Source organism: Belonocnema kinseyi, chromosome 8 (genome assembly GCF_010883055.1).
Source record: "Belonocnema kinseyi isolate 2016_QV_RU_SX_M_011 chromosome 8, B_treatae_v1, whole genome shotgun sequence".
Lineage (NCBI taxonomy): Eukaryota > Metazoa > Arthropoda > Insecta > Hymenoptera > Cynipidae > Belonocnema > Belonocnema kinseyi.
The window spans coordinates 19,663,442-19,676,902 of NC_046664.1; the positions used below are offsets into that span (position 1 = coordinate 19,663,442).

At 28.1% G+C, this 13,461-nt stretch overlaps 1 protein-coding gene across 14 annotated transcripts in view; it reads left to right on the forward strand.

The window, feature by feature from the left end:
• The window catches only part of LOC117177967 (calcium/calmodulin-dependent protein kinase type II alpha chain), a 590,749-nt gene that overhangs the window by 453,940 nt on the left and 123,348 nt on the right, over positions 1-13,461 (forward strand). For all 14 annotated transcript variants that reach the window (XM_033369108.1, XM_033369109.1, XM_033369113.1 and 11 more), the window contains exons 4-5: positions 6,058-6,112; positions 9,599-9,737. In XM_033369108.1, coding sequence (XP_033224999.1) covers positions 6,058-6,112; positions 9,599-9,737 — 194 coding nt within the window. The remainder of the gene's footprint in view (positions 1-6,057; positions 6,113-9,598; positions 9,738-13,461) is intronic.

Genomic DNA, 13,461 nt, shown 5'->3' on the forward strand with positions numbered 1-13,461 from the left:
TACATTACTTTTATTTTTTAAATGTTTTTTGAAAGTTATATACTATATAAATTGCTAAAATAAGTGTAGAATTTGATTTTAAATAAATTATTGCTTTTTATACTTCAAGACAATCAGGGTTAATAATATTATTATTATTATCAATAAATTGAATAAATTATCTTTTTCTAAATTGAATTAATCATAAAATATTTAAATATTTGTTATTTTCGTAGTCAGGAGTTATAATTCATTTCATAAATGGAATTCAAGTTATTAGTTTTATATAAATTTTCATTAATAAAGTTCCTTCAAGAATTATTTTCATTTTTTAAATTGTTCTTTATGCTCATTTTTATTTTTATCCGGATTTTATGTAAAACATTTATTATATTATATTTTTGTGATTAAACAAAAATCTTAGCCGGAACCATTAAAAAAAAATCGAAGTTTCCAGTTTTTTTAATGAAACGAAATATGAAAAAAGTCAAGTTATTTTTTTCTTTTTTTGGAAATTCTACGAATTTGTTAAAAATTTGTCTTTTTTGGTTGAAAATTAATTTTTTTAACTGAAAATTTAATTAATTCATTTTTTGTCGAAAATTTATCTTTTTATTTGACAATTCAACTATGTCGTTCAAAATTTCTATTTTTTAGTAGAAAATGAAACTTTTTAGTTGAAAATACATCTGTGTATTTTAAAATTTTAGAATTTTTTATTAAAAAGTAGTTTTTTTGTAATGAAAAACTAGTTTGAAGATTAAATTCCGGGCAAATTTTTAACTGAAAAAGATACATTTTTAAACGAAAAAGAGAATCTTCAATTTTTCGCTAATTTTTCAAATTTTTTATTTACAAAAATATGTTTTAGATCAAGAAGATTAATTTTTTTATCGAAAAAGAATTATTTGTTAAGAAATGAATAAATTTTCAATGAAATACATAAATTTAAAAAAAAACCGTAGAAACTTTAACAAAAAATATATAATTTTAAACAAAAAAGTAAAAGTTTCTTTCAACCAAATAGTTGAATTTCGAAATAAAAAATAATAGAAATTTAAGGTAAAAAAACAAATATAAAACAAACAAACAAAAAAATGATCAATTAGTTGAATTTCACGAAAAAGATGAATTTCTAACAAAATATTTCAATCCACAACAAAATAGATGAACTTATAACAAATAAGATAAATTTTCTATTTCAACCGATGAATTTTTAACAAAATATATTTGTTTTCGAGCCAAAAACTCGAACTTTTTAGAAAACAATGGACTTTGAACAAAAAAAGAAGAATTAACAAGAAAGCTCATTTCAAATAAAAAAACATGAATTTTTAATGAAGTAGCTAAATTGTTAACTTGTAAAGAAAATGCCCAAAATGGAATAGCTACACTTTTAGGTAAAAAAATTAATTTTTTGCTAAAAAAACAACACTTTGCCAGCAGAATGGTAAGTTTTTAAATAATTTAATTTTTCAACAACAAGTTTAATTTTCTACTAATGTAGCTTAATTTTCCACCAAGAAGATCAGTTTTTAACCAAAACAGATGTTAATATTAAATAAAAAACAGTTGAATTTAACAAACAAATTTCTGGATGGGAGTTGAATCCTCAACCAAAATTGATTAATTTTCAAAGAAAGAGTGGGATTTTTTACCCAAAAAATTTAATTTGTACTAAAAGAGATGCATTTTTAAACAAAAAATACGAATTTTGAACAAAATAGTCGATTTTCAATCAAGAATGATTTTTAATTTTAAAAAGAAAAAAATCATAAAATTGTTAAATTTCCAAGCCAAAAAGCGAATTTTTAGCAAAACAGTTGATTTTTCAAACCGGAGATATAAATTTTCAACAGAATTGTTAATTTTTCAAGCAGAAAGACGAATTTTCAACAAGATAGCTTTATTTTTTAGCAAGTAAGATTTTTTAGTTTATAAAGAAACAAAAAATATCAACCAATTTTTGAGTTTTTAAGGCAAAAAGTCGAATTTTTTAATCCAAAAAAAGATTTTTGTGAAAAAGTTAATTTAGGGCCAAATAGTTTAGTTTATTGACTAAAATTATTAATCTTTACTAAAAAAAATAATTTTTTACGAAGTAGTTCTACTTTAAACTACGTTAATTTAATTTTGAATTAAGACAATGTATTCTCGTCAAAAAATTTAGTATTTAATATTAAAAAAGAAAAACAAATTTTAAGTTTAAATCAAAAACAGTTTAATTAAGTAAGAAAGAAAAAACACAGTTTAATTCAAAACGAAAATAGATTAATGTTAAGCCAAACAAGTTTTTTTGGCGTGAATTTTGAGCCAAAAAGATTAATTTTCTACTAAAAAGAGTGAATTTTCATAAAAACACATATGTTTTTAACAAGAGCAGATTAATTTTCGACCAGAAATGAAGTAGTTATATTTTCAGTAAAAAAAATCAGAAAAATAGTTAAATTTTCAATCGAAGAGATGAATTTTTAAAGAAAATGGGGAATCTTCATACGAAAAAAATAAATTTCCAAGAAAAGAGATTCTACCGAAGATTTGAATTGTCAACCAACCAGTTTCTTTAACTCAGAAAATTCATTTTGTACAAAAAATATAAATTTTTAACTAAATAGTTTAATTTTAAACTAAAAAAATGTTATCCTAAAATGAAATAGTTGAGTCTGCGGGTAAAAAAATTAATTTTCAAACAAAGAGATAACTCTTCAACAAAAGAATTCATTTTTGACATAGCACTTTAATTCTCAACTAAGTAGTATAATATGTGATAAAAAATATAACTTTTTAACAACATAGTTGTAATTCTAAGCAAATAATTAAAGTTTTAACAAAATAGTAGAATTTTGAACCAAATTAGATATATTCTGAACAACTAATATGATGGTACGCTTAAAAAAAAATTCAACCAATAATACACTCTAGGTCTATTGAAACCAGTCCAGGTTTTGCAATTCCTAGATCTGCTGGCTCACGCATTTTCTCAGGGGGCAGCCCGAGAGACTGTTATGACTCTCGCCTTAGAATGCCTCAGATGGGCCGCAGTGCGCGAGTACTTAGTCGAATATATTGCGCAGTATTATGCATTCTATTTGGAAACGGTTCAGGCTGTCTGACTTGGAGTGAAGTCGGATTTTTTCATTCAGTTCTATTAAACCAGTTAAAAAAAACACGAGAAAAAGGGAATGTTTCTTGAAAAAAGGGGAAAAGAAGAATTTTTTTAAAAGAAGAAAGGAGTTTATGGACAGCCCTAAAATGATTTTTTGCTCTTCAATTTCAGCCTCAACAAAAATGAATCCAGTTCTATCTTAAGGGAATTTTCCGTTCGTGTTTTATTGTAAAAACACTAACAGAGCATTATTTATTTCTATTTAATACGAATAAAAAGTAATTTGGCGATAAAAAAATGTGAGTATAAGATTAAATTTGAACTTTTCCGACTAAAGTTTCTTGTAAGGTTCCGTAAAAGTTAATGTAGAAAGAAGACCCTTATGATTAGGATATTTAGGTTCACCGGAAGTAAGTTTTAATCCCCTTTGGCTTTTGTTCTTTGTCACAGGTGAAACTTTCGATGTACGATGTAAGTTGTAAGTTGGATCCACATTTAATGGTAACGGATTACGACGCACGCGGTCATATAACTTCATTCCAACACTTAGTGTGCCAACATTAGAGGATCACAATACACACCTCGACTTGCCAAACGTGGTTCTCGTACACTGAAACCTTAACCAGATTATACTGGCTTTCCACTTTAGAGTAGATATTAATATTCTCTATGTATAATTTACACGTGAAGAGATTATGCACATATTTTCATGTAGGGGTGGCCATTTTTCACTAAAAAAAATCTTAAATTTAAAATGAAGAACTGAAAATGATAACTGAAGGAATGCAGTGCAAAAGTAGATAATCAATAAAAATCCTTGAAGGGGAAATGAAAAAAGAGGATAAGGGGAAGAAAATAAAGGGTTGTAAAATAAGGGTAAAGTAGGGGTGAAATATTGAGGGGTAATGGGGGAAGTAAAGTGAAATTACGGGATAAAAAGTAGGGTAATTGACAGAAAATTTGGTGATTTGAGGGGAAGGGAGTAACGAAAGTTATGATCAATTTCATGAAATGTAGGAAAATTTTGGAAGGGTAAGCAAGGCAAGTGAGGCGATATGTGGACATAAAAGTAGGGAAGGTGACTAAAAATGAGAACAGGGATAATAAAGGGTTTTAAGGGAAGGGGGAATTAGGGTAGGAAAAATAGTGAAATGAAAAGAAATAAGGGAATAAGAAAATGAAGGATTCGTGGGAAAATAATAGGTATTAGGGAAAGTTCAGGTAAATGCAGGGAAAAGTAGAAAAATGATGAGATGAAATTAGAGAAAGTGAGATAAAATGAGGATAATGGAAGCAGAGAAAGTAAGGAGAAATGAGGGCAGGGTAAATAGAGGTTTGAAAAATAAAGGGAAGGAGGGGTAAGGAGCGAGGGGAAGTGAGGTGGAATATTAGGAAATGTAGGAAAGTTAGAAGTGTACAAGTAGAGCAAGTGACGCGACATGAGGGGCAGTAAAGTAGGGAAAGTGAGTAAAAATGAGGACATGGAAAATAAAGAGTGTTAAAGTATGTGGAAATTAGGGGCGAGAAAATGAAGGAATGAAAAGATATAAGGAAAGAGGGAAACTAAGGAAACGTGGAGAATTAATGTGGGACAGGGAATGTGAGGAAAAAATAAGGTCATGCGAAATAAAGAGTATGAAAGTAAGGGGGAATTAGGGAATGGAAAATGGAAGGAAAAAAAGAAATAAGAGAATAGGGAAATAAAGGAAACATGGGGAAATAAGGGAGGGGTAAAAAAAGTTGGGGGAAATGTAAGAAAAGGTAGGAAAATAATGAGAGGTAAGCAGGGAAAGTGAGGTGAAATATGGTGAACGGAAGTAGGGAAAGTAAGAGAGAAGATGACAGGGTAAATAGAGGGTGGTAAATGATGAAAAAGTTAGAAAAGAGAATTTGAGGGGAAATATGTGGAAAATAAGTGAAATAAGGGGAGATGCAATAAAAGAATGAGAAGTATAGAAATTGAGCGGAAAAGTAGGGAAATTAGGGGAGGGGAAGTAGGGAAAGTGGAGTAAAATTAGAAATAAGAAATTCAACCATTTTTTCGAGAATTTATGCATATTTTGGTCTTTTTTGGTAGAAAATTAATCTTCTGGATTGAAAATGCGTGTTTGATTTCAAAATTTCTCCTTTTTGGTAGAAATTTCATATTTTTTGTTACAATATTAACTCTTATATTTTTCGTTAAAGGAAAGTCGTTTAAAAATTAATGAAATTTGTTATAAACAAATAAGTGTACGAAAATAGTTCCGTGGAAATAATTAATAATAAGTAACCTAAATATAACCTAACTTTAAAAAAAAACAAAAGAAATCTCCTGCGTTAGATTAATGAAAATTAATAAATAATTTTTTATTTAATAAATAAATTGTATTCATATTTTTAATATAATTAAGTCAAAGTAAATAATTTTTCACCTTTTACATAACTGATAAATAATAAGAAACAATTATTATTGTTACTAACAATTTTATAAGTAAATATTATTCGAATTATATGTGTTTAATAACTAACAAAATCCGTTTTTCTTGCTGGAATCTGCTGCCAATGGTATTTCTTTCACCATAAATAAATTAAATATTTAATATTTCATCAAATTTTTGTATTGAATTACCAAATTATTGAATTATTCTTATCAATCCAACGTAGAAAATCTTTTTGCCTACAATTGTCAAACCACTTTTATTCACTTATTTGCTTTTAAGAAATCCCACAAATTTTTTAAATTTTACTTTTAACCACAAAATATTACACTAATGCCTGATGAAAAATAAAATAACAAATGTCCGTTTTGGGTAGCGAGTTTTCTATTTTTTTAAAACCATAATTTCAAATACTATTTCATAATTTGGGTTCTATTATAAAAAACTACTTTACTTTTTTGGTTTTAATTTTTAAAATTATTTTTTTTATATCATAACCAAAATAAAAAAAAGTGACCTCATTTTTAAAAATGGTTTATTTTTCTGTTACAGTGAGATTACATGACAGCATACAAGAAGAAAACTTCCACTACCTCGTCTTCGACTTGTGAGTAGAATATCCAATAAAACAAATGAATTTCTAAATTCGATTTTTTTAATGAAGGAATCAGTAATAAGAAAAAATGATTTCCATAATTTCGAGTAATTTCAAAGGATTTAAAAAAATTGAGGGCACTTTAATAAAGTCCACAGAATTTTCATGAGCTTCAAGAAATTTTAAGAGCTTTCAAAATCTTCCAAAGAAATTGTAATATTTAAGGGTGTATTAAAAATTTCAAGGAATTTTTAAAAGCTTCAAGAACTTTTAAAGTATTTCTAAATATTCCAAGAGACGTACAATATTTTAGGGTATTTTGAAAGATTCCAATAATTTTTTAATAGATTTGATTAATTTAGAGTGACTACAAAGGATTTGAAAGATTTTAGGATACATTAAAAAATCCCATGGAATTTTTATTAGCTTTAAGACATTTTAAGGATTTTCAAAATCTTTCAAAGAATTTTCAAAAGCTTTTAAATTTCTTAAAGAATTTTCAAATATTGCAAAGGATGTACATTATTTGAGGGTATTTTATAAGATTCCAATGAATTTGTAATATATATTTGATTAATTTAAAGTGAGTTCGCAGGATTTGAAAGATTTTAGGATACATTAAAAAATTCCACGGAATGTTTATTAGCTTTAAGTCATTTTAAGGGTTTTCAAAATCTTCCAAAAAAATTTCAATATTTTAAGGTATTTTAAAAATTCCGAGGAATTTTCAAAAGCTCCAAGCACTTTTAAAGGATTTCCAAAAATTCCAAAGGAAGTAAAACATTCCAAAGTATTTTAAAAGATTCCAATGAATTTGTAATAGATTTCAATAATTTAGAGTAATTTCAAAGGATTAAAAAAAATTGAGGGCACTTTAAAAAAGTCCACAGAATTTTCATGAGCTTTAGGAAATTTTAAGGGTTCTCAAAATCTTTCAAACAAATTTCAATATTTAAGCGTATTTTAAAAATTCTAAGGAATTTTTAAATGTTTCAAGAAGGTTTAAAGGATTTCCAAATATTTCAAAGCAAGTACAAGATTTCAGGGTATTTTAAACGATTCCAATGAATTTGTGATGGATTTCAATAATTTAGTGATTTCAAACGGTTTGAAAGATTTTAGGGTACTTTCAAAAATTCCACGCAATTTTTAAATATTTTAAGGTTTTTTAAAAATTCCAAGGAATTTCCAAAAGCTTTAAGAAGTTTCAAAGGATTTTCAAATATTCTAAAGGATGGACAATATATTACGGTATTTTAAAAGATTCCAAAGAATTTTTCAAAGATTTTATTAATTTAGAGTGAGTTCAAAGGATTTGAAAGATTTAGGATAGATTACAAAATTCCACGTAATTTCTATTAGCTTTAAGAAATTTTAAGGGTTTTCAAAATCTTCACAAGAAATTTTTATGTTCTAAAAGAATTCAGAAGGTTTTTAATTGATTTCAATTATTTAAAGGGATACCAAAAAGTGTTAAAGACTTCAAGTTCATTTTAAAAATTCCAAGCAATTTTCAAAAACTTTTAAAGGTTTTAAAGTATTTTAAAGTATTCCAAAGTATTTGCAATATTTTATGGGATTTTTAATGATTCCAAGAAATTTCCAATACGCTTCAATAATTTAAAGGGTTTCTAAAAGATTCACAAAATTTAAGGATACTTTTAGAAAATTCTTGGAAATTTAAAAAGTTTTAAAAGCAAGGAATTTAAAACTCGCAATGTGTTAGGACATTTTAAAATGTTTTAAGGAATTTTTTAAAAGATTTTAATCATTTGAAGCGTTCTCATGGGATTTAAAAGATCTTAAGGTAGTTGTAGAAATTGCAAAGAATTTTCAAAAATTTCTGAAATTTTTAAAGATCTTACATATATTTTAAGGTATTTAAAAAAATTTCAAAGGATTCGAAATATTTTAGAGGATTGTAAGACATTTCAAGAAATTTGTATGTGATCTTACAATTTTCAAGCATTTGATTGATTTTCAGGAATTCACAAAAACTTTTATGGGGGTTTGGAAATTTTCCTAGCATTTTGGGGTATATGGAAATATTATATAGGACATATAAGGTTTTAGAATATTTTTAGAAATTTCAATATATTTTATCAGGTTTCCGAAGATTTTCATAATTTTAAAAGATTTTAAAAGCTCTCGAGATATTTTACAAATTCTGGCCTATTTTTAAAAGTTCCAAGGAATCTCCAATAATTGAAAAAATTTTATGGGTTTTCAGAAAAATGAAAAATATTTAAAATATCTTAGGGATAGATCTTAAATAAATTTCAATAAATCAAGGTGATTGAAAAGAACTTTAAAATTTTGAGAGTATTTAAAAAATGCAAGGTATTTTTCAAGAGCCTCACAAATTTTAAAGAAATTTCAAAAGATACTAAAGTATTTGAATTTTTTCAATTCATTCTAATTTTTAAGAGCTTCAAAAAATTTCGAGTCTTGAGAGTTTGTAATTTAAAAAATTTGTTTATATTCAAAATGATTCTATTCTATTCATGAAAGATTCTATGTTAAAAATTATACAAAATTAACATGTTGGTATTTGAATATTAATAGCCAGGTCGAATGAAAAATTAGTCAGGATACATCAGGGAAAATTGACGGAATTATACGAAATTAAGGGATTAGTTAAAGAAAATAATTTTTTTGTTGGCAATTTTGATGTTCGTTGTTGTTGTTTGAAACATTTTTTATACAAATTTTAAATTATTGTTTATAAAGAATTTTCAACAATAATGGAAAATTAATTATATATTTTAACGAATTCTTCAACTACAACGTTGTTTGACTGATTTTGGAAAATATTTTCCACCACAATTTCCAAATAAAATAATTAATTAATTTTTTCTACAGAATGGTCTCTGGGCAAGATTAAATTGATGAACGTAGATATAAATTCGTAGCGAAATAGGGACGTCAAACAGAATTTTTCTTAAAGGATTCTCTTCTGCTCGCAATGAGTGAATGTCGATACTCAGAAAATTACAACGCGAATTTGACGAACATCGAACATGTCAGACGAAACAATGCGGGACTACGTCAATTACAATTGGATTAGTTACGGCCAAATTGTCAATCGATTCTTTTAGCTTTTTTTCTTTTTTTCCATTTTACCGTGCTAACTGGAGCATATGTGCGAATAAGAGAAAATTGAAAGTTGAAAAGTAATTTAGAAATCATGTCCCAAATTCGCAATCAAATTTGAACAGACCTTTGATGTTTTCCTAAAGGTTTTTTTGTTAAATTTTTAGGGATTCATAATTTTAGGCAGAAACCCTCATCGTTTCGGTCTATTATCCGTCCGTCGTACTTTTTTCATGAGACTCAAGGCGAGATTCGAGACAAGGCTCGTGGAAAAAATCGAGACGACGCTCGAGAAAAAATCGAGATAAGATTCGAGACGAGGCTCGAAAAAAAATCGAGACAAGGATCGAGACTTTATTTGAGACGAGATGAGATTCTATTCAATGTGAATTTATTAATTTTCAGAGTTACTGGCGGAGAACTATTTGAGGATATTGTCGCTCGAGAATTCTACAGTGAAGCAGATGCGTCGCACTGCATTCAACAAATCCTGGAAAGTGTTCATCACTGTCATCACAATGGAGTAGTACACAGGGATCTTAAGGTTTGTAAATAAAATATTCAAATAATTTATAACATGAAATTAATTATTTTATTGATCAAATCTATTGTTTTAATAATTTTGTGATATCCTTGAATCTAATCCCAGAGGACACTTATAAATGAATGTAATGTAATTGTCACGTAACAGAGAAAAACATGTGATGTAACTACTTTTGAACAGGGGACAGATCAGCAGCAATTCTGTAACATCGTTACATGTCAAACAAAAGTTTTGTAGGAATTCTAAAACACTGTTTCATGCAGTTCTAAATCAGGATACGATTAATCGCATTGTTACTTATTTATGAATTTCATACAGTTGTGATGATCAATCACATTATAAATTGTTCATGAATTTCATACAGTTCAGAAATATAAGCCGACCAATCACATTGTTATTTATTTTTAAAATTCATGCAGTTATAAAAAATAAGACGATCAATCACAAAAGAGGATGAATCACTATGTTACTTGTCTATAAATTTCATGCAGTTCTAAAACATAAGGCGATCAATCACAATGTATTTTCTTTCTGAATTTTATGCAGTTCTAACACATCTGTATAACGATCACTCACATTTAATTTGTTTCTGAATTTCATACAGTTGTGAAATATAAGACGATCAATCACATTTTTACTTGTTTATGGATTTCACAAGGTTCTAAAACGTAAGGCGATTAATCACATTGTAATTTCTTTCTAAAATTCATGCACTTATGAAAAATAAGACGATCACTCACATTTCATTTTTTTGTACGAAATTCGTAAACAAGTAGCAATGTGATTGATCGTACTATGTTTCACAATTTAACTTCTGATGCCAAGAACAGTTAAAACAACAAATGTTCAAAAAAAAATTTAACTCTATTTGTATTGCCTAGGTAAATTACTCGGACTTATCTGGATTACTCTGGATTACACGTTAATTGTATAGATTACGTAAATCACTTCGATGACAGGGATTACAATTACATTATCCTCTTTTATATGTGGATTACTAGGATTACCTGAGTCAATCTAAATTATCTCGATTACAAGTTGATTGCAAGTGAAATAATCCAGCTTAGGACTAGAGTCTTCTGAATCACAATTTAATTACTTGGATTACCTAAATTACTTTGAATTGCATCGATTACAAGGATATAGATTAAACTCGAATTACAGGTGGATTACTAAGATTATCTGCGGTACACTGAATTATCTATAAAACAAATGGATTAAGCAGGATTACAATGGATAACATGTGGATTACTCTGGATGAAACGTGGATTACTCTGAATTACCAGAGTTTCTCTGATTTTCTGGATTACAAATAAAAAACTCTAGAGTATAAGTATATTACACTGGAGTACAAGTAGATTACTCTAGTTCTAAAGTGTATTATTTGGATTAGAACTGAATTACTCTGGATTATAAAGTGGATTATTATTCCAAATTACAATTCAATTACTTGTATTTAATAAATTATTTAGAATTGCAAAGATTGAAAGTATATTACCATAGATTACAGGTGAACTAAAGGTGGGTTACGAGGACTAACTAAGATACTCTGAATTATCTAGATAACGAGTAGATTATCTTGGATTACAAACGTGTTACCCTGGTTTATCTGTGGATTGTTGTGGATTATAAGTGGCTCAGTCCAGTTTAGAAGTGGATTACTCTGAATTACGAGTTAATTATATGAATGATCTAAATCACTTTGAAGTACCTGGATTACAATGCTATTATCTGGGTTATAGGTGGGTTATTGAGATTACCTGAAATACACTGTTTTATCTGGATTATAACATAAATTTCTCTGGATTACAAGTATATTACACGGGAGTAAAAGTAGATTACTCTGGTTTAAAACTGTATTATGGCGGATTAGAACTAAATCACAAGTCAATTACTTAGATTTATTAAATTACTTATAATTGCGTGGATTACAAGTATATTACCATAGATTGCAAGTTAACTACAGGTGGGTTACTAGGGCTAAGTGAGATTCTCTGAATTATCTAGATAACAAGTGGATCATGCTGGATTACAAGTATGTTACACTGGATTACCTGTGGATTATCTGGATAACAAGGGGATTACTTTTTATCGCAAGTGGATTGCTCTAGATTAGAACTAGATTATTCTGAATTACGATTTTATAACTTGGATTACCAAAACTACTTTGAATTACATAGATTACAAGCAAGTTATACAGGATTATATGTGGATTACAGGTAAATTACTGAGATTAACTGAGCTACTCTGACTTATTGGATTACAAGTGAATTACTCTAGAGTGCAAGTAGATTACTCTGGTTTAGAAGTGTATTGTAGCGGATTAGAAACTGAATTACTCAGGAATAAAAAGTGGATTATTATAAATTACAAGTCAATTACTTGAATTTATTAAATTACTTCGCATTGCATAGAATGCAAGTATATTACCATATATTACAGTTGAATTACAGGTGGGTTACTAGCATTACCTGAGAAACTCTGAGTTGTCTGGATTACACGTGGATTACGCTACTATTAGCTGGATTATAGTTGGATTGATGAGATTACCTGAGCCACTCTGAATTATCAGGATACCAAGGGGATTACTGTTTATTGCAAGTGGATTTCATAAATTAAATAAGTTACTCTAAATTATATGGATAACAAGTAGATTACTTTGGAGTACAAGTAGGTCACTCGCGTTTAGTAGTGGATTATTTCGGATTATATCTGAATTATCTCCGATTAAAAAGTGGATTGTTCTAAATTGCAAACTACTTATTTTGATTACGTAAAGTAATCTAAATTACGTAGATGGCAAGCATATTAACCTGGATTATAGGTGGATTACAAGTGGATTACTTAGATTACCTTTGTTACTTCGAATTGCCTGGATTAAAAATGAATTACTTGCGATTAAAATCTTACTATTCTATGTTAGAACTGGATTACTTTGGATTACAAGCGGATTCCTGAAGATTACTCTGGATTACTCGTATGACACAGGATAACTAGTTAAATTAGCCGAGCGATCCAGCCGATTACCAGTATTCTACTGTTGCATATCTAATGTTTTGTAACATTCTGATAAACCACTTTTTTGTAACGCTGGTGCGTATTTGTTATATAACCTTTTTATAGAACGGACACAGAAGAGTTATGGAACAATTGTTCTGGAAAAAATATGATATTTTTGTATTATATCTGTGTTACATGTCTGTTACATTCCAAAATTCGGAAAGAAACTAAAAGACCAAGCAGTAACTTTCTTTAGTAACAGTTATATAACAGCTTTATAGTATGGGTATGAAGCGATGATGCAAGAAATGTTCTATAAAATAAATTGTGACATTCTTGTCATTACAAAATTATTAAATTTCGATAGCACTGAAGTTCAATTTCTTTCTGTAAGGGTTATGTTATGTATTGACGGAACGAATATATAACAATTACAAAGTACATATTTAAGGTTACGCCTGACATTTTCATGATGTCGAAATTCCATCACTCTGTTACACTCAAAAATTTCAAAACTGTTAGGTCTCCTTAAGGTAACACCGTTATAGAACAGTGTTACCTTTCTGCTCTGTAATTCTAATAATATTGTTACAAAAATGTTAAATTTGGGTTACGTAACGTTAACAGAAATTGAGACTCCGGATTCTATAACCACGCATAAAATTTGCCTGGCCGCTTCAGGCCGCTCGAGTTGGCCCCTGATGGCTTGAAAATCAGTTTTCGA